This window comes from Macaca nemestrina, chromosome 4, assembly GCF_043159975.1.
Source record: "Macaca nemestrina isolate mMacNem1 chromosome 4, mMacNem.hap1, whole genome shotgun sequence".
NCBI lineage: Eukaryota > Metazoa > Chordata > Mammalia > Primates > Cercopithecidae > Macaca > Macaca nemestrina.
The window spans coordinates 179,701,664-179,723,245 of NC_092128.1; the positions used below are offsets into that span (position 1 = coordinate 179,701,664).

General features: G+C 54.1%; 1 protein-coding gene across 1 annotated transcript in view; it reads left to right on the forward strand.

The window, feature by feature from the left end:
* Positions 1–5,047: 5,047 nt before the first annotated feature.
* Positions 5,048–21,582, forward strand: part of LOC105472659 (SIM bHLH transcription factor 2) — a 49,643-nt gene continuing 33,108 nt past the window's right edge. The window contains exons 1-3 of the mRNA XM_011726114.3: positions 5,048–5,855; positions 15,330–15,412; positions 18,771–18,860. Coding sequence (XP_011724416.1) covers positions 5,681–5,855; positions 15,330–15,412; positions 18,771–18,860 — 348 coding nt within the window. The 5' untranslated portion in view covers positions 5,048–5,680. The remainder of the gene's footprint in view (positions 5,856–15,329; positions 15,413–18,770; positions 18,861–21,582) is intronic.

Sequence of the window (21,582 nt, forward strand, 5' to 3'; positions counted from 1 at the left end):
TAGATTCCTCACTGATAGCGTTGCTTTGCAAATAGTCCTCCTATATTATTCAAACCAAACGAGTTTGTGTCTTTAAAGGACTGTAGCAGCCCTATTCTATATTAAGGATTGACTATCACAATTATTATATGCTTAGAAAAAAATATAAGCCCTGGAGTTTGTGCTTTTCTTGATGTACAGAAAGATTTATCTTAGGTAGATAGGTTTTGTTTTGTTTCTTAAATGGGATTTTTTGGTTCATGTCTTCGAAGGGCTGTTTCGCGACGTCATTAATGAACTAATCGGTTTTCAGATTTCAAGACGGTGTGTAATTGCTGTAACCACTGAGGAATTTAGTGCACACCAGACTAAGACTCCTTTAGCGCAGGGGTTTCCAGACGCTTCTTGGGCTCCCTGGAAGCCATGGGGATGTTTCCAGACCGAAAGGAGAGCTTTGCTGGGCAGCAGATGTGCTGCCTTTCCCCGACCCAGGACTTTGAGGCGATGTTTCCGTTAAGCTGGGCCGAGAGCCCTCTGGGAGACGGCGGCAGGTCCTAGGGGGCAGGGGTGAGGGGAAGCCGGATGAGGTCGGCGCTGGACGCTGGGTTCCCTTGTTCTTGTCCTTTTCTCCAGAATCCCTGGTCAGGCCTAGGGAGCCACCCCTGGGTGCTCGAGACGAGTTCCCACCTTCACCGAAGCCTTATCAGGGACCAGCGAGAAAGAGGAGCAGGCTTGGGAGACAGGGAAGGAAAACGCAGTCGGGAAAGGGCTCACCCCTCGACTCCAGGTAAAATTAGAAGGAAATTGTGGCAACTTAGGTACAGCTTTGGTCGCTCGCTCAAGGACTTAGCTAGTCACTATCATTAATTAATTAATCACTATCATTAACTACCAAGGACACCGTTTTTATTCCCCTAAAAGCATCACCTTGAGGGGAGTGGAGAAGTGGGCAGCAGCTCTGCAAATCATGGGACAGGAGACACTGCCTGGGGCCGCTCTCTCACTCCCAATCCCAGAACCCGAAGTTATCCCAACAACCAAGTCCAAGCAGAAGAACCAAGACACTCAGCTTCAAGCAGCCCCTTGCCCCCACAAGCGGCCCAGGAGGTGGGCATAATCCCCCACCCTTGGGATTCCTCCATCCCTCCCTGTTCTCTCCTGCGGGAGACAGAGCTGAGGTCTCCCAGTTGGGGGTGATGGCTCTGGACTAATGGGGTCTCTAGACCCAGGGCACAAAGGCCGATCTGCCAGGGTTTACTGTGTGTAATGGGATAATCAAACATGTTGACCAACCTAAAAGCAAAGACTCCCAGGGAGTAACTCCCAGTGAAATAATTTATTAAAAGAAGCAAAAAAGAGACATAAATTTCTCCCTACTACTTGAGGAAACAGCAAACAGAACGAATTACGGTCTTGGCCTCTGGAGGAATAAATTATTCCCGACTTGTTCTGGATACCTGTAATCATTTGTAAGCAGTGGGTAGTAACACTGTGATTGTCCTCCAGTCCTTTCTGGAAGTAGCACTGACCCCAAGGACAGTTGGTGACGTCTTCACAGGGTTTACACAAGGACAGGAGTGAAAAATCGAGGAATTCTTTCAGATAGCCCAGACCAAAAATCCTCCCAGCCATGAAAAGGTCATATATGTGATGCTGGGCCAAGCGGACTTTTCTGGAGTAACCATATCGTAACTGATTGCGGGTGTAGACAAGGGTGTATAAACCAAATAGGCTTGAATCAACGCAGTCCTGGATTTTCTGTTGCCTCTGCTTGCTGGGGCGGTGGAAGTTCTTAAACTCCACTTCAGAGGTTGGAAATTCTTCCCCCTCCCCCACCTCCTTAGTGACAAGGTCTCTGATCTCCTGCTGCCACTGCAATAGCCTCTCCCATCCCGCGGGGAACGGCCGGGAGTTCTTGATCTCTCACGAAAGTCGGTTTCCACTGGGGATGGATCGCAGGTAGGCGCTGGCGCGGCCTGGGGAAAAACAGTTGCGGAGCATCTGAAGCGGAAAATCCAAGCAGATGTGAGGCGATCCGGGCCCACCCCGTTCCTCTTGGGGCCTGAATTTCTTCCAGATAAGTTTCCTAATGGAACATTTCTAAGAGGTGGGGTACGAGGCGGCTTGCTCGCACGCGCAGCGGGACAGACTGCGGGTGGGGAAGCCCGAGAGCTCTGGACCTCAATGCGTCCGACCTCTCTCCACACCGCCCTTTTCCAGCCCCCAATCTCCCTTCATTCCCGACTCTGCAGGCTCTTCAGGGCCGGTGGGTGAACCACCATTTCGGACGGTGCCTCGGACTCGGGGGACGTGCTCTCCGTGTCTCCCTCCTGGGGCCCGCGAGGCTCGTCCGGGCGTTCTGAGCTGGGCGTTCGGCTTTAGGCCCAATACCCAGACCAGGAATTTCTTCTCCCGGCTCCAGAAGGGAAAGACGTAGGAGGTGTCCCAACCTGCGGTCACCGCCGATGCTCCTGACCACTCCAGTGAGCACCTGCCCAGTACTTTTCCATTCCAACAGAGCTTCCAGCTTCATACTAACTGTCCCACATACGACCAGAGGGTATTAGCTCTAAGCGTCATTTCGGAGGGCCCCAGGCTCCCCCTCCGGCAGGGAGAGCTCCGGGACGGCCCCCACCAAGGATTGTGTTTCTTCCTTCACGATTCCACAGAGGCATCCCTGTCCTTCCTACCCGGGAAACCTCGAGGTACTCTGCGTGGTGCTATCAGGGACCCCAGACCCACAGCTGCGTGTGAGTGTGTATGTGTGTGCGCGGGCGCGTGTATGGCGAAAGGATGTGCTTGGGGGAGCTGAGTACACAATGCCTGCTTGGGCAACTGCTGGGCAGGCGTTGGGCCTGGAGGTATCTCACACCCACGTATCTTCCAGTATTCAAACACGCCCTTGCGCTACCTCCCATAGCGCGCGCTTTGAGCCCGCCTCTCGGACGCGTGAACAGAGGCTGTCCCTGGGAAGACAAGTGCGCTTTCCCGTAAAATCCGGGAAATCTGCCTTGAGGAACGTTTCCGTTCTTGTTACTTGTCGGGTTTCTCCCACTTCCACTTAGCCATGTTTCTGCGATCTGGGTAATCCCTTTCAAGCCCGGGAGGAATTCTCCCGGGTCCATAATTGAGGGTCGGAAGTCGTGGGGGTGAGAAACGCATTAAATACTCCCGAAGCCCAGGAGGTGCCAGAGCGGGCTCAGGGGGCAGCCTGAGGAAGCTGCAGCAGGGGCTGGATCCGTAGCCTTTAACCCCTTGGAGCCCCTTCTCCCAGAGGCCCCGAGCCGGCAGCTGTCAGCGCAGCCAGGCGCGGGGTCCTGGGCGCGGAGGTGGGCCCGACTCGCCAGGCTTGGGCATTACAGACCCGCGCCGCTCGCCCACGGCCCTCTGCTCAAGCCGCTGCAACAGGAAAGCCCTCCTGGATCCGAAACCCCAAAGGAAAGCACAGTTCCTCTGAGCGTCCGGCTCGCGTGGCGTCGCGGTTTCGGAGCACCACGCCTACGAGCCCTGGCCACGATGTGGGCTCCGCGAGGGGCTAGGGACAGGCGGGGGTCGAGCCCGGGTTTGCGCACACCTTCCAGCCCCTGGAGAGATCCTGCTCCGCTTTGAAGGCCTTCGAACTTTTGACCTTCAAAGGAGTCCCTGGAAAAGGTCAGGAGCTCCCGCTGCAGGCACGGTTGCCGAAGGCCAGGCCTTCCTGGCGCAGGAGAGGGAAGGGGAGGGAAGAGGATACTAAGTCGCTGTCCGACGGCGAGTTTTCGGAGCAGCAAGCTCATGATCCCGGGCCAGTGGCGAGAGCAGTGACACCGGAAACCCAAATCTCCGCGCCCGCATCCGCGGCCGGGTGTCCTCCCGGCCCGTGCTGACCTCCAGGTCACGCACCCCCACTGCTCCACAGCTCTGCAGCCTGCAGCACACGGCCGAGAGTCCCCACATGATCTCGACGCCAAGGGAAGAAACTGCCCTGCGTCCTCTGCCCCTGTCTCTGGCCTGGGGGGCCTGGAAAGCTGCACTCCTGGAAGAGGTGGGGTTATGTGAACGCCACTACAGGGGTGCGTGGAGGACTCTGGGTCGCACACCCATTTCCAGGCTGCAGGAGCCGGACAGGGAAGGACACAGGCGGGAAAAAAGGACTCTTTAAGTCCGAAGTGGCCCTGAAGGAGAGCTCCGGAATGCCCTGTGGCCACGTCTGCAACGGAGTCTTCTGTCTCCAATTGCCTTCTGCCCCATCACCATGGGCCCCACCTGCGCCCACCCTGTGACCCTGGCTCAGCGACCTTCGCCCTTAAGCGCCCGCCCAACTGCGATTCCTCAAAATTCCGGCTGCGCTGAATCGGGCTGCTTTTGCTGCAGCCCAGGCAGTTGGGCCCTGTTTCCGCCGGCGCCCTGGGAGAGGCCTCGCCACCCGGCTGGGCTCCCCGGCCCCTCCCTTCCCCTGGCCTGCGAGCCCCTGCGGCCTCCCGCTCCTCCTGAGAAGGCGACAATTTCTTTTCACCTTAGTGTTTCGAGGACAGAAAGGGCAGAAGGGTCACTTCGGAGCCACTCACGCCGTTTTCTTGTGTGTGTGTAATGGGGGGAGGAGAGCCCCTGGCTTTCCCCTTTTCAGCTCTTGGACCTGCAACTCGGTGAGGGCGAGGACGCGGGACCAGCGCACCCTTGGAAGGCTGGATCCTCCCGGGCAGGGCGCCTGGCCAACGCGCCGCCTCCTCTCGGCCGGGCCTGCTGGTGACCTGCCCGAGAGCCACAGGGGCGGCCTTGGCACCCCTCCTTCCCTCGCCCTCCCCGCCGCCCATCCTAGCTCCGGGGTCCGGAGACCTGCGCTCAGGAGCGGGTCCCCGCAGCATGCGGTGTGCACTCACCGCGACTTCCCCGAGCCCGGGAGCGCGCGGGTCTCTCCCGGGAGAGTCCCTGGAGGCATTGACGCGGAGGCGCGCCTGTGACTCCATGGCCGCGGCGGGGTCGGAGGCGAGATTCGCCGCCCCCGCCCCCGCCGTGGTCCCTCCCCCCTCCCGCCCCCCCCCGCTCCGGGACCCGGGCGGCCAGTGCTCCGCCCGAAGGCGGGTCCGCCATAAACAAACGCGGCTCGGCCGCACGTGGACGGCGAAGCTGCTGCGCCTCGCCACAGATCGCGGGCTCCGGCGCTGCGTCTCCAGGTACAGGGAGCCGCCAGGAAGGGCAGGAGAGCGCGCCTGGGCCAGGGCCCAGCCCCAGCCGCCTCCGGCCCGCTCCCCTCCGCTGGGCTCCCGCTCCATGGCTCCGCGGCCGCCGCCGCCCATGCCGCCCTCCAGTCCGGAGGGGCCTCGCCACAGCCGGTGCGAACACTGGGCGAAGGAGTAAGCATCGCCTCCGGCTCCGCGCCGGCCGCCCCTACGCCCCCAGGAAGGCCGAGGCAGGAGAGGCAGAAGGGAGGAAGCAAGAGCGAGCAGGAACGGGGCTCCGGTTGCCGCGGGACGGTCCAGCCCGGAGGAGGCTGCGCCCCGGGCAGCAGCGGGCGGCGCCGCCGTGTTGCTCGGAGCTCAGGCCCGGCGGCTGCGGGGAGGCGTCTCGGAACCCCGGGAGGCCCTGCGCACCTGCCCGCGGCCCACGCCGCGGACTCACCCGGCTCCGGGCGTCCCCTTCCCCATCCCAGCCGCCGCAGCACGAGCGGGGCTCCGCGGGCCTGGAGCACGGCCGGGTCTAATATGCCCGGAGCCGAGGCGCGATGAAGGAGAAGTCCAAGAATGCGGCCAAGACCAGGAGGGAGAAGGAAAATGGCGAGTTTTACGAGCTGGCCAAGCTGCTCCCGCTGCCGTCGGCCATCACCTCGCAGCTGGACAAAGCGTCCATCATCCGCCTCACCACGAGCTACCTGAAGATGCGCGCCGTCTTCCCCGAAGGTGAGGAGCAGGTGGGCAGCCGAGGACGCTGGGGAGCCCGGCGGCCTCGGCCCAGGCGGGAAGCTCAAGCCGGCCCGCCTAGAGGGGCTGCCGCGGCCTGGCGTCCAGAGCTGGGGCGTCTGAGGGAGGTTGCGTGAGGGTCTTCGGCTTCGGCGCTGGCTTGGAGCGAGGGGCCAGGGCCTTGGCGGCCCAGGCGACCAAACCCTCTCCTGGTCCAGGGCTGGGTGAGGGTGAATTACGAATTGTTCCAGGGGCAGGCAGTCCCCCAGCCTTCACAGCCTGCAGGTTCTTTCTGGTTTTGTTCTTTCTCCCTTTCCTCCTTCCTTCCTTCCTTCACCAATGCATTCTGGTTTGCATTGGATTTTTTTTTCTCTCTTTCTCCCTCTGTCTCTCTTTTTCTTTCTTTCTTTCTTTGTCTCCTTTTCTTTCTTTTTTCCTCTTTCTTTCATTCTCTCTCTCCTTCCTTCCTTCCTTTGCCAATGCATTGGTTTATTTTCTTTCCTTTTCTGCCTTCTTTCCTTTCTTTGGAAGTTCACCCTGGTTTTGTTTTGCTTACTTGCTTTCCCCATCCCTTCCTTTCATTTTCCCTCCTTCCCTTCCTTCTTTTCTTTCTACAATTCCCTTTATTTTTCCTTCATTCCTCCCTCTTTTTTTCTCTTCCTGGAGGAGGTGAAGGAGGGTCGGCTTCACGTGCTGGGAGGCAGCGTGCATCACGGCGAGGCCCAGGCACTGCAGGCTGAGGCCACAGAGCGAGCACTTGTGCTGAGCCGGGCCCTCTAGTGAGGCTGGGGTGCCGGAAGTCAGGGCAGAAGAGACCACCACCCCCGCGCCGTTGGTGAGCTGAGATCCGGCTGAAAGAGAGGAGGCCGATTAATTCGAAAACGGCAGACGGAGCTGCCATTCTTTTCTGGATTGAAAATGTGTCACAGTGGGCCAGGGGCGCTGGGACACGAGGTCCCGAAGACTCGGAACCGGAAGAAATGGTGGCGCACCGGGTGGGCTGCCCCACCGCCCACGCTGGCTGCCGCTGGTGACAGTGGCTGCCCAGCCAGGAACCTCCGAGCAGCAGGTCTCAGGAAGGCCTGGTCACCACAACGTTCGTTTTTGGCGTCCCAAGCGTTCCGGGCCGCGTCTTCCAGCGCCTCTGCCCCCAGCGGGGTCGCTGCGGCCTGGCCTGACGGGTTTGACTCTTTGCTGGGAGGTGCGCTGCTCAGGGGTCTGCTGGGTCCTCTGGGCCCAGGAGCTGGGAGGGCTGCGGCGGCCTCTGGAGCCCCGGGAGCCAGTGCCGGGGTAGGGAGACAACTTCCGCTGCAGGGCGCCGGACGGTCGGTGCAGCACAGGCGACAGGTGTCCCTAGGCCGCAGGGCGCCTCCATAGCGCCATCCCCACCAGGCACTCTACTCGAAATCAGAGAGCTCGACCTTTTGCATTCGTCGCTGCCAAGCCTGTTATTTGTGCTGGTCGCTGGGTCTGGAGCTGCGCTTCTCAGCGCCTCACTGGTGGAGCGCGGAGGGCCGGTCTGCAAGCGCGGCCTCCAGCCCCGCGGCTCCCCTGCCCAGGAGCCGGGCGGACCGGGGAACACCCGGCAGCGGAGGTGGCTGGAAGAGGACCCTTGGCCTCTCCTGTGCCACCCGGCCCTACCGCGCGGCCCCGGGGCGCTCTCCTCTCGGGCGCGGCAGTCCTTCAGCCCAGCGCAGGTTCCTACCTTTCCTACCCGGAACCTGGCAAAAATACCCCGCTCCCAGCCCCTCCTGCTGAGAGCTGTTGCCCAAGGTGGTCGCTACTTGTCTGCTCAAGGGTGACCCCTTGGCAGAGAAGTAGGGATGATTCCACTCCGGTTGATGTTTCAGGGCAAATTAAAAGAGCATTCGGTTTTATGAGTCTCCTTCCCGCCGGGGGAGGCGTGGTGGTAACTGGTTTCCTGGGATGAGCGTTTCTTAACCGCATACAACAAAGCAAGTGTGGAATCCAGACAAGAGGGCGCTCACTGCCCTCTGCCCCCTTTGGAAATAGAAAAAGCATTCAAAGAAACAATCCAAAGATTAAATGATTTGTGGACAGTGATTTCAATTAAACCAGAAATTAGTAAGGGAGGGCTGAGAAAACACGGCTACTCAAAAACTGTTCGCCGTGTGAGGGATTTCCCGGAGAGCCTGTGGAAAGCCGCGAAGTGGTGGGTGTACCGCTCAGCCGCCTTTAAACCGGGTCTGTGCGTTCTGGCTCTGGAAAGCAAGTCTCCAGGCATTTGGACTGAGAATTGCTGGGCCCTGAGTTTGTGCGGGGTGGTCCTTCTGGGGGCCAGGACTTGAGCAGCTTGCTCTGGTGGCAGGTTTGGGAGAAGTTGAGGGGACTCCTGTGTGTTTTTTGGGGGGTGACCCTGGAAGTTGGCACTCTGGAAGGGAGCTGTTTGGCCCTAGAGTTTTGGAAAGGGCCCTGAACCTGTTTGGTCCCCCTCAGAAAGGGAAGGGAGCAGTGGCTTAGTCCCTCCGTCCTCCATTCCTGCGATGCCTGGGGTAGGGGTAGACCTGGAGTGGGTGGACACATATCCTTGGAATTCGTCAGGACAGCCGCTCAGGGGCCTTGGCCCTCAGTCAGTCTGGGGCTGAGGAATAGGGAAGCTGGGAGCTTAGGGCAGAGGAGGAAGATGCATTTAGAAAGACCTCCATTATGCAAACAGGAGTCCATTTATGCAAACTGGTCACCCTTCCAGTAGCTCCAAAGAGTGGCATCTTGATTGATTTAACCTCTTCTCAGGGAGCCTGTGTCTGTGAGGGAGGATACGGCTGGGGGGTTGGAATAGGGTCTGTGTGAGCTGCCAGGGTCAGGTTGGTGGCCCTAGGGAGGTTTTAGGGCCAGGGTGGTCCCAGGCTGTGGCAGGGGCTCTCAGATGGCCTTGGGCTCTCAGCTGCAAGGTGAAAAATACCATGAGGAATTGATCCGCCAAGGGCAATCTTGTCTCAAAGCAAGTGGATTGCTGGGGTAAAGAATCTAGAGACCAACTTAGGACTCTGGGAGGAAAAACAAAATAAAAAGAATAGCATAGTGCTAAGGAACTGCAAGGATCTCCAGATTAACCCTTCATACCTGGGGAAATGGAGGCCAGACATGACACAGGCCTTTCCCAAGGCCCCATAGCAAGGGCAATAGCAGACCAGTTGCTGCCACTGCGGTCCTGTGGGGCATGTTCTCACCCCACTGCACCCAGGAGGCTGCCAGCCTCTGTTCCTTTTAACCCAGATCTCCTCAGGTGGTAAAACAGAAAAAGGAACTCAGAGGGGTCCCTGTGTGTAGGACAGAGGGAGACCACCAGAACCAGGGTAAGCACCTCACTCAGTAGCCAGTTCAATGGCTTGGGGATGCTTTCAACGTTTACAGCCAGGTTTAAGTCCCCATTGTCATGCTGTGCTACTCGGCCTTGGTCTCCTTGTCTGTAAAATGGGCCCGTTAGCAACGCACAGGGTTGCTGTGACGAAGACTGAGGTCCCACAAGCAGAACTATGCAGTGAGGGGGAATCCTAAGTGTTGTTCCTAGGCCACTCACCCCTTCCTGTGAGCTGCCCATGTTCCCTGGGTCAAAGGAGTCTTGAATGGCAGGGATGGAGGACTCAATGCCTGGACTTTGAAGATCCCTGCTTTCTGGGTGGCCATCTTTTCTCCCCTTTGACAGTGAACTAACAAATGGAAGGTAGATAGGACTGGGAAGAGGACAGGAGAGCAAGGCTGGCTTTGGACATGGGCTCAAAATTGAAAACTTGATGAGTCTTGGCGGGTGGTTAAGATAAGCTCCGGGCTGGGGCAGCGCTGAAGTCCGATGGTCAGCCGGCCCTCCCCAAAGTGGGCCCTCCGTTCTGGAGATACCGGCTTTGGAAACCGTGAAAGCATGCTGGCAGGCAAGCTCTGGTTCTTCCCTGGCCATAGCTGCTCCGAACTCGGGTTGCTCCCCGGCCGTAGCTGCTCTGACCAAAGGCAGCAGGACGCAGGTCAGCCTCTGCTCCTCTGCTCGTGGGAAGTCAAAGGCAGGGCCTCCAGCACCAGACTCAGCAGTGCCACTGCAAACCTGGCACAACAGACTGGTCCCAGGACCCAGCTCAGTAGTGAAGTTGGAAACCAAGGTTAAGTCTCCCCATCTCCCTTTCCCAACCCGAAAGACCCAAGACGGGTGTGGGTGAAAGAGGGAGAAGGAATTGCTACTCCAGAAACTGTCATTCGCCCCACAAAAAGAGGTGGGGTTCAAGGTCTGAACTCTTCCAATGCCTGGGTGCCTTTGGGATTAAATTCAGCTGCAGGTGCCCCCATCACCACTTCCACCTGAGCACTCCAAGAGAAGCCAAGTTATCTTAGACATTGTTTCCCGGAATCAAAGCGACTTGATTTGGAGAGCTGGGTGAGGAGAAACTCACCTCTATAACTGTGAGGGCGTCATAGATGTGAGGCCATTCTCTACCTCCGCTGGAAAAAATGCAGATTAATTAAAGATCGACTGTTTAACAGAACAACGTAGATTTTTACAACTCTTTCCCCATCCCTGCTTTGAAGCCTGCCAGGCTGCAGCCGGGGATCCAGGAGGGAAAGCTCACAGGCGCAGAGGGGACAATCTGGGAAGTGGTAAAGGGGACTCCCGGGCACAGGGCCTGTGCTTTCGTTGGAGGCGAGGAAGTGGAGCGCGCGCTGCACATTCAGCGCGGGGCTAGAGGAGGACCTGGATCCCTGAACCCCGGGGCTGAAAGGGAGCCTCCGGACTGCTGTGCGTGCCGACCTCCTCGGAGCCAGCAGCTACTGGGGCGGCGTATGAACTGCCCAGGTCTGGGCACCGGCAGTGGGGGCAAGGGGCCTTCTGCCTGTCCTCAGAGCACGTAGGATACCCGCAGGCGACACGCCCGGCCAAGCTAGGAGCCTCCTTCCCTGCCCCTCCCCATCGGCCAAGGGAGACTTTCTTGGGGCGTCCCCACGACCACCCCCTTCTCACCCGGTCCCCAGTTTGGAAAAGGGCGCAAGAGGCTGGCTTTTCAGGGGCCCCGGGGAGAACAGGAGGGCTCCCAGGCGGGAGAAGGATGGAAGCGCGCAGATGCGCCCCAAATTGCGACTATTTACTGGGATCCTTGTGTGGGGAAAGGAGGCTTAGAGGCTCAAGTTGTAGGCTGTCCTAGAGCAGCCAGGCGAGGAACTGGCCCCAAACTCCCTCCTTACGCCCTGGCACAGGTTTCCGGCGCCTCGTGTTCCCAAGGGAGCCCCTGAGCCTACCGCCCCTGCAGGGGGGTCGTGCTGCGGCTTCAGGGTCGTAAACGCCGAGGTCGGGGGTGGTGGAGCTGTAGAGGCTGCCTGCGCGGAAAGCTCCAGGATCCCAAAATTTGCTTGCGTGGAGCAGGGAGCGGAAGAGGCAGCCAGTCCTCACCGTCCTCTCCCGCCACGCACATACCCTTCTTGACTTTGGAGTGGTTTGCAATCCGAAAGTGTGACCTTGAGTCCTCAGATGGCCGGCAACGCGCCAGAGGTCACGCTCCCCAGAGATACCCCTCTCCCCTCCCCTACTCCAGCTCCCCCTGGAGCGAGTGATAATTGGGGGAGGAGAGGCCGCAGTCAGGGAAAGGGTGGGAAAGCCAGCGAGGGCGGCACAAAGTGATGGCAGCCCGGCAAACACCGGGGCTTCGGGCTGGGCCGCGCTCATTTAATCCCACAAAAATCCCGTTTTGGAGGTGAGAAATAGAGGTTAAAGGTCGAGCGCTTCTGGAGATCAGACCGAGGCGACGGGCCCAGCTGGCGTCTTAAAGCAGGGAGGGGGAGTCGGGAGGAGGTGAGACCCCTGCACCCAGGTGGGGGCTCCCAAACTGTTCTGGATTTTCCACACTCCCAGGTCCGATTTTCCATGGAGGGCTGGGAGTAGGGACCGGCACCTTCTTGTTGTTAACCGCATTTGATATTCACAAGAACTCTGTGAGGAGACTTTGTCACAGATGTTTTTAGATGCCTGAGGTTGCCGAAGGGGCAGTGAAAGAATGGCCGTCTAACCTGGTGTTCCTACTAGAGTCCAGGCCCTGTGTCCTGGGCTGGACCCACAGTCCCTGCCACCACCCAGAGGAAGGCACGAAGCTTGCTGCCTCCTTTACAGGTCTCCCTTAGGCGCCCTTATGAAGGGGGTCGGCCACCTCACAGTGCAGGAACTATCTCCCCGTTTGCTCCCAAAGTCTTCTTGGTGTGGTGCTGTTTATGGTCTCTGTGACCTGCATCTGGAGGTACCCCCAGGGCCAGCTTCCAGAGAGGAGGGATCACGTGAAGGCAGTGTCTGTGGTGTGAGGAACCGCAGGCAGGGTGTGGAACCAACATGCACACACTCACAGGTGCTGGCAGGCAGCGGGGGGATGAGGCGCTGGCTCCCTTTCCCTCCATTTCTCCCTGGGGGTCCCGGCAAGCTGGCCATCCCTGACTTCCAATAGCACGACCTCCCCACAGGTCCTGCAGCGCTAGGCAGGGGTGCAGGGAACTCCCCTCCCCCCAGTCCCAACCTCACCCCCCTCACCCCCAGTCCACCCCCACCCCTCCGGCAGGAAACCACAGGCTGGATTGGGGACCCCTGGCTGCTACAGGAGAGCAGTGAGTGCTGGGACCCGCTAACTCCGAGGCGCCTAGCCCAGACTCTTCTCATCCCTTGTTTTTGAAATAAAGCCCTTCCTTAATTCCAGATAAGGGCCACGTGCCCAGTGCCTCACTTTCGTGGGAGTGTATATCACTTCACAGTACCAAGACAATTTTCTTGCGTTGCAAATCTTCATTTAGTCTCTGCATTCAGACCAAAGTAGATTTTTATGAACTGAGTGAAAAAACCTTGCCCACATTGGTTTCTAATGGAAGAACTGGCAGCGCCACCGCCCCAGGCTGGGGTGGCCTAGAGGCAGGGGTGCTTGGGAGGAACATCTAGCACCAGGCCACCCAGGTGGGAAAGGGTCGTTTGCACCAGATCTCTGCTGACATAGCAGAGGCTTTGGGGAATTACAGAAAAACTATAATGATCTAAGAGAACAAGTTATCTTGAAGTGTGCGGGTATTTGAATTATACAGACAATTGTCCGGTGTGCCCAATGCACTTTTGCATGTAGAGCCAGGGCCTTCGAGGAGGCTTTCAGGAGATCCCGGGCAGTGGAGTATGGTCTGGAGTTCATTTCAGTAGGTGCAGATTTCTCCCCAAGTCTTCCCTCCATGGGCTTTGCAAGAAGCCAGGGCCCAGAGGCCACGCTCACGCTAAATTTTTGTGGGTTCAAGTCCCATTGATCTAGCAAGGGTTTAGCTTAATTAAAGTGATTGATTTGTGTTCAGTTGATGCAGAGTAAAGTTTTGCAGTCCTTGTGTGTTTCAGAAATTAAGCATAGTTTACTTACCAAGGGCTTTGAAGGCTTTTGGTCTTACTTAACCTAAATTTCTTTAGCACCAAACAGGGCAAAGGCGGCTCCAGGACAACTGCCCAACCCCAGGAATGACCCAGCAGCAGAGAAAAGGACAGCTGCCAGGGTGCATTTGTCCATTTTTGGAAATGAGAATTCCTGAGTCGTTAGTGAAGTCTTACTTCACCAAACCCCAGGTCATTTATATTTTGGTTCTTGCCATTGCTGGTTAAATGGTTGCAAATGCTGCCGCCACGAGGCCTGGGAGGAAGGACCTGCTGCTGAGAGCACAGGGAGTGCTGCTGTGATCACGGTGGTGAGGGCGATTTCCCGGGATTAAAAAGCCACCTCTGCCCCCGTGGTGGAGGCTGGAGGCCCCCGAATAATGAACTGTGATTGTATTCTCGGGATCATGTATGTGGAAATTAGCCACCTCTTCAGCCAAGATAAGCCCCTAATTCCTTGAGCCCAGGAGGAGAAATTAAAGGTCATCCCTTTTTAAATCCGGAATACTTTTTTTTTTTTTTTTTAAGTTTTTCGTTGCCGAATAGGGAAGGGTTTGCGAAGCCGCTGCCCTGGGCCGAGGTGCATTTTACGCTTCCAGAGGTCGAGGCCTCCAGAAACCGCGACGCCCTGGGCGTTCCTGGGAAGGCTGAGAAACCCAGGGTGACTGGGTGACTGCACAGCGACTCCTCGGGAACCCACTCGGGGTGCCCGCTTGGAAGGGCTTTGAGGCCCCGGTAACGGTCTTCAGGATCTGCACGGCTAGTCAGGTTCCCCGTCCGTCGTATCCGGCCCTGCCTAGAGGCTCCTGCCTTTGGTTAGGTGCTCGCGTCACCGCACGAAGGCAGGCAGTGGGGGCTGGGGCTGGGGCTGGGCCTGGCCTTAAGTTCCTGGGGTCTGGGGAGGGCATCGTGGGTTGGGGCTGGGGGCGCGCCAGCAGCGTCTGCAGCTCGCCCCGCAGGGGTAGCAGCCAGGGTTCGGGCGCTAGGCTCGTGGGCCGGGAGGCGGCAGGCGTGTTGTCCTCCGGGGAGGTTGGGGTTCAGGCGGTGCACCGGCCCTCGCCATCTGGCGCGGCAGCCACGGCGCTCAGTGGAGGGTCTACGGCAAGGCTGCCGGCAGAAAGATTCCGGGGAGGGGTCGGGGGTTGTCCCAGCCCGCGCTAAGCGCCGCAGCCTCGCCCGGCTTTCCTGCTTCCTCGGAGTATGTAGGGCAAGCCTGGGTTCTCGCGGGGTGCAGCAGTCAGGCCGAGGGTGCAGCAGGAGGGGAGCCCCGATGGGCAGAGCCTTCTTTCCCCTGGTGTGTAATACCAGTTGGTAGCTTTTGGGGAGGTGGTGAGGAAGGGCAGGAGGCCTGTTGAGCGGAGGGGCCGGGGGATCCCTAATTATGTGACAAGGGACCCTTTCCAGTTTGGCCTGTGGCCCATCCTTCTCCCACCGCCCCCAGATTGGAGTCTGCTCTCGGGGAGCCCCCAGGTAAACCCCTCCCAGGCAGACAGTTTCGGATTGGAAGGAGGACCGCGCTCGCGGGGCGCCTGTGAGAGCTGGGAAGCCCAAGGGGTAGCGTGTAGGGGGCTTTTTATGCGGCAGGAGCTGCCTCCTGGGAGGTGGGGACTTTTTGTCTCAGCCTCTCTGCCTTTGGGAAAACCAGGAGTTGCCGGAGAAGCAGGGAAAGAAAGGAGGGAAGGAAGGAGGGTCCTTGGGGGAATATTTACGGGTCAAATCGATATCCCCGTTTGGCCACGAGAATGGCGATTTCAAAGCAGATTAGATTACTTTGTGGCATTTCAAATAAAACGGCAATTTCAGGGCCATAAGCACGTGGGCGACCCGCGGGAGCTGTGGGCCTGGCAGGCTCACACGGGAGCCCGGGCTGCCGGCCGCGGCGGGGATTTCTCCCCCGGCCTTTTCTTTTTTCACCAAGGGCAAAGGGACGACGGCGAGAACACAGATGGCGGCTGCGGAGCCGGGGAGGCAGCGTGGGGACGCGCAGGACTCGTGGGGTGGGCTGGCAGGGTGCAGGGGTTCCGCGTGACCTGCCTGGCGCCCAGGCATCGGGCTGGGCGCTGCAGTTTACTGATTTGCTTTCTTCCTCCGTCCAGGTTTAGGAGACGCGTGGGGACAGCCAAGCCGCGCGGGGCCCCTGGACAGCGTCGCCAAGGAGCTGGGATCGCACTTGCTGCAGGTAGAGCGGCCGCGCCAGGGGAGGAGCGCAGCCGCCGCAGGCTCCCTTCCGACCCCGCCACCCCAGCCTCCAGGCGCCCCTTCCCCAGGAGGGCCGGGCAGATCCAGAGGCTGCCGGGGGCTGGGGATAGGGGTGGTCCCCATTGCGGAGGGATGGACGCTTAGCATGTCGGATGCGGCCTGCGGCCAAACCTACCCTAACCCTACATCTGCCCCCACACCCCGCCGAAAGCCCCAGGACTCCCCAGGCCACCTGAGACCTAGGCCAGGGGCGCCTCCCGAGCGTGGTCAAGTCCTTTCCAACCTCACTTCCCTCGGCAGCTTCCACCCAGAGCTTGCTCTGTGCCAGGCGCTAGGGCCGGAGCAGCAGGAATGATCCGGCTGCTCTGAGCTCTAAAGCATTCGGCCGCTGCGTGTGTGCGGGGGGCGCAAGAACCGAGAGACAGTATTGATAATAGAATATTAACAGGCGCACTTGTCCAGAGCTTACTGCAGGCCACATTCAGTTCCGGACTTTATTGGCTTCCCCTTCCCATCTAGAGTGCGTTCTCTTTTTTGCCTTGTTTTTGTTTGTTTTTTGTTTGTTTGTTTGTTTGTTTTTGGTTTTTTTGGGGGGGGTTGGTTTTTTTGTTTGTTTGTTTGTTTGTTTTTGAGACGGAGTCTCACTCTGTGGCCCTGCCTGGAGTGCAATGGCACGATCTCGGCTCACTCCAACCTCCATCTCCCGGATTCAAGTGATTCTCCGGCTTTAGCCTCCCGAGTAGCCAGGATTACAGGAACTCGCCATCATGCCTGGCTAATTTTTGTATTTTTGTAGAGATGGGGTTTCACCACGTTGGCCAGGCTGGTCTCGAACTCCTGACCTCTGATGAGCCGCCCACCTCAGCCTCCCAAAGTGTTGGAATTACAGGCGTGAGCCAACGCGTCCTGCCTGGGTTCTGTTTTTAACTTCATTTTTTTTAGAGGAGGAAATTGAGGCACAGAGAGGTTAAAAAACATGTCTAAGGTCACACAGCAAAAGGTGGAGTGGGGTTAGCCCATTGGCCTAGCTCTAGAGCCCAGCCGGATAACCAGAACTTGGTGAGGCCTCCAGGCTCTTGCTTGGTTTGGAGCCAGGTGCTTAGCTCCCCGAGCCCGGGGCCATTCACCCTGCAGGAGCTGCACACGCCACCCTGACCTTAGCTTTTCCCTGGCAGCAGAGGGGCTTTGTGGGTCGTCGGGGTAGCCCTGGGCACAGCTCGCCACTTCCAGGTGGGCGGCTGGCGCTGGCTGGGGACAGATCCCAATCTTTCAAATGCCCTTTACAGAGCCTCATCAACGACCCAATTCATTCCCCCACTCCTGTCATTTGTCTCTGCCATCGAAAAATGCCTACCGAGAGCTGCTCTGCATTTCCGCCCTCTATTTTGTGTTTTACTTTAAAATAATAATTTAAAAAATGTTGGCTGCAGGATGCCATGACTTAGGTCAGCGAGTCAGCCGCTAGCTCTGCATTTCCAAAAAGCAGATCTTTTCACAACTCTCTTGCCCCAAGTGCCCTAGTGTGGTTTAGTTTTTAAAATGCATGCCTGCGGAAGAGAAGACCCGGGGAATATTTGAAACCCCGAGCTTTTACAACATAAAGCGCATGGTGTGGCCGCGGCGGGTAATGGCGCTCTGGGAGCCCTGCCCAGGCGGCCTCTGCTCCCCCTCCTTCACTTCCAGCTCCGAGCTGGGTGTGTTGCAAGTTTCATACTCCTACATATTATAAGTGACACTAATATCAGGGACAACTAAGTGCTGGGGAACTTCAATGAAAACCTGGTTGGCAAAGTCAACACCCCCAGACTTCTGCATGCTACATTTCTTTAATTAATTCCGGAGTAGTGTGCGGACGGGTGTCTTTGCAGTTATTATACATGTAAGTGAATTAGGTCATCTGAAGCTACGAAGTCATACCCAACATTTTCCATTAAGAATGTTATTTTTTTAGCTACTGCTGGCAACTTTTAGAATTTAATTATGATAATTTTCCTCTTTTCCTCATTATCCCAGAGATGGCTGGTTGTGAGATACTTTTTCACTAAATGTGTCTCTTTAATGATTTTGGAGTTAAGAAAGCATGCCAAATGCACCAAGACATTTATAACTTTAAAAATTGCTGTATAGTTTATATTTTTGGAACACCACAGGTTTAGGTGGGAAAATATTTTGCAGCTGAGTTAGAAACTTGAAAGTTAGACTAATAATCAAGATGCTGATTTTCAACCTTAGCATCAGGGAAGGTAATGATAGTTCAGCTGGCAAAGACTTTTTACAGCAAACTGTATTTGAGACAGCAGAATCCAAGGATATCTTTCAAGATTCACTTACACTACATTCTTTTTAGCCCCCTCTCTAGGGGTGGGGGGGAGGGTGGCTTAGAAAAACCAAAGGTAATCTGGTTTCAATTACATGCTGTAAAAATAGAATTTGTGGCCAGAAATTAATTTGGAATATTTTTTATGGGGGCAGCATTGTGGGTTGCATGAGTCTTTCACCAACTTTATTGCTTTCTTTTGGTTCTGGATCTAAAATATGAATGAGTAAATAAAATACAGTTTCCTTTTTCAAAAATAATTTAGTCTTTTTATCCTCGACACATAAACATAATCATTACCTTTTATTTGTCTTAATTACCTCTTATAGGTTTACTTTATTTTTGAGGGTTAGCCAACTTAGGAAAAATCAGAATTTCATTTGGGTAGTTTTCATTTTTCAGAAGTTGATACTTTTCCTCCTCGAATTTTGCAAAGGTTATTTGATCTCTTGCAAATTCTAAATAATTAATTCTGTAGACATAGTCTGGTAAAATAACCAGGTATTTTGTTTTATTTTCTGGGCAGTGGTAGTGTTCGGAATTTATTATTCAAATGGTACTTAAAGGTAACTAGAAAATTGTGGCAAATAAAGCGTATGTCCTAGTGGTATAAATGACTGCCAATTATGACATAAAATGGTCTATATAGTGGTAGATTTTCCCCTAAGTACCATAGAACTCCGGATTTGTACTAAGTGCTAAAATAACCCAAACAAGAAAGCTACTACATTTAAACTGAGCATAATAGGAATTCTCAAATGTTTTGCATGATTTTTGTGATGTGGATGTATGATTGTTTCTAAAGTGCTTTAAAAGCATTTCAGAGCCTGGACTGGGAACTAAACCCTGGGTGCTGTTTCCTACAGTCCTTTTTAAGACCGTGGGCTTTGTTTTTGCATTTAGCAAGCATATGTTGATGGTCATATTTGATGCATCCCTCCATCCCAGTGACTGTACCATTGCTAGATTTAACTCTAGTGTAGAATGATCATCTCTTATTCTGACATTTTATCTTTTACAGACTTTGGATGGATTTGTTTTTGTGGTAGCATCTGATGGCAAAATCATGTATATATCCGAGACTGCTTCTGTCCATTTAGGCTTGTCCCAGGTGGGTATTGCCTAATTCTTTGTGCAACCAAAATATTAAACGAAGTGATAGCAGATTTTGACAGCCTCGCCCAACTTGAAAATGCGTCTGTTTAAGTGTTTGCTTTTGTGTAGGAACATAACCCCAAATTGCAAAATCCTCTTCTCAGGACATCCTGCAGGGGCTTTCTTCCTCATATTACGTTTTATTTTTTACTTTCTTTTTCCCTTGGGGTTTCATGACCAGTGTGTCTTTGCCACATCAGCTTTGTTCCGAGACTCTGCCCCATACCTGGACTATCTGCTTACATAGTAATGCTAGATGCCCTGAAAAGAGCTTCACAAAGGAACATGTTTCAGTACACACTTGCTGGTCTGCACATGGTATTATGAGTTGCTATAAAGCAAGAGGTAAGCTGATGTGGAACATGGATTTTACGCAGAACGTTCTTTGGGGAGAGAGAATGGGAAGGGGTAGATTTATGAGTGTTCACGTGGAATTCAGGGTCATTTTTCCTGACTTTTTCCAGTTCAGTGGTCGTTTCAGCAAAGCATTTTATATGCTTGTGATAGAAACTCATAAAACTCAGTTTACTACTGTTTTGAACAGCAAGATTTCTTTAGAACATCTGAATATTACCAATTTTTCTGGAAAGATGAAATCATCTTCTTAAAAAGGTCCATCGTTTCCTTAGAGGAAAGAGGGGGACTTAGCTTTGTCTCTCCCTGGCAAGCCGAGGGTTTGGTGGGGGATTTGGGGCTCCCTGGGCCCGTTGAATGTTTGAAAGGGGAGAGTGTAACTGATCATTCTCATTCACGTGCCTGACTTAACAAATGCGCATGATGATTTTAAAAGCCACATTTTAAACTACATGTAGGGACTAACTGTTTCTTCACATCGTGAACTATCAGAGTGATTTTTCACCATGACTGAAGACACACTAGAATTAATGATAGATACAGCAGATGGGTTCCAGAGAGGCCCAGAAGGAATTTGAATTACACCCGCCTCCTAATGTAGTTAAGCCAAAATAAAACATGCCGATTAATGTGGCTTCAGTTTGCTCAATGAAAAACAAAATGACCACATTTGGCAACCTGCATCTGGTGTACTCTTTTTGTTTTTCTGCCAATACTTTTTTTTTAAAAAATAAACTTGCTGTTTGTTTACAACCTTCTCTTCCGATGTATGGATATCCTCATCCAGGTCCACGTGGGTTTATATAACTCCGTGTTTCTTAGGCAAAGCCCTTTAAAATGAATTACATATTAAATTGATTTGGAAGTTTTTCTCTTCCTTTTTTCTGCTTTTATCAAACCAAGTCTCCCAAATACAGTTTACTAAGGCGTGGCCCTGGTATCTATGTGACTCAAGAGATTGGCGTACTTGTAGAACGGGAACTACTGTGGGAAATAGGAAATTTACTATTTTCCATAGTTATTAGGTTGGTGCAAAAGTAAATGTGGTCTTTCCATTACTTTTAATAGCAATGACTGCAATTGCCTTTGCACCAACCTACTATTATTCTCTGAATTTTTACCTTCCCCTATTTGGAATTATTCAGGGCCCTTAAGTTGTACCTAGACTAGTTTCTACTTCTGATTTGGCCTGATTACTTACCTTTTTTAATCGTTTACAAAACCTTTCGTAGTCTTACAGTCATGTCACAAACACAACAAAACGTTTCACACACTTTTAAAGATGACTGATCGAAAATCTTAAATAAGTAAAGTCACTGTTATCAAATATTAAATTTAGATCTGAGCTCCCTAGCAGTCAAAGCAAAAAGGGAAATGCATTCAGTTATACAGTTTTCATTGTCTGCTAGGGCTCGTTCTTAACCTACTTGAACCTTGTAACTTAAATAATAAAATCATGCCTGCTCTTATCTGTCTGTAAGGATCGTGGTGAGACACAGATCAAAATGCCTATTTCCTGTGATTTACAAACTATAGGGAGCAACACAAAATCCAGGCATACCCACAGTTTCATTGGAACAAAGTTGCTTTCAGTAGAGTCCTATTAGGGCTACTTGGTCATTTGGAATGTCCTGGCCCATCAGGAGGTACTGTGCACATCCCAAGAGATCCAGTTCATTCAGTCAGGCCATCCAAGTTAGCCTCTCTGTAGTTATTTTTCTCTTTTTAAGTGGAAAATAGAATTGATTGATTATAAACACAATAATTAAGAAGGACCAGAATATTGGATAGGTGACAAGTCTGCCTCCTGTTCGTGATTGACTCCACGCAAGGAAATCCAGGCAGCCTCGCACGCTGAAGCACTCTATTTCCTCATGATCATAATGCAGCAGGAAAACTTCGCCTCATAATTTTGAGAGAGGAGAGGGGTTAGGCACTACCATTTTCTAAGAAAGTTGTAGAGATACATTGTCTCTTTCTCTCCAGCAGAAGTAACAGTTTCTAAAAAGATAAGTCTGATCATCTGCCTAGAGCAACTGATTTTTTCTGATTTCTCCGCGGGGCTGTGTTAGCATCAGTCCACAGCTACAAAAACACTTTAGTGCCGACGTGCCCTCTTTGTCCGTGTCTAGGGAGCATTCCGTGGCGAACTGTTTAAATAAGCAACAACAAACTTTTCTCTCAAATATGCCTCCTGTTCATGATTAACTCCATAGAAGGAAATCTAGGCAGAATCACAATGTGTATTTTTTTCTGTCTTCTTTACTTAAATAGCAAAATAAAGTATTGAATAGGATGTCAAATACCCAACTGGTCTTTTAAAC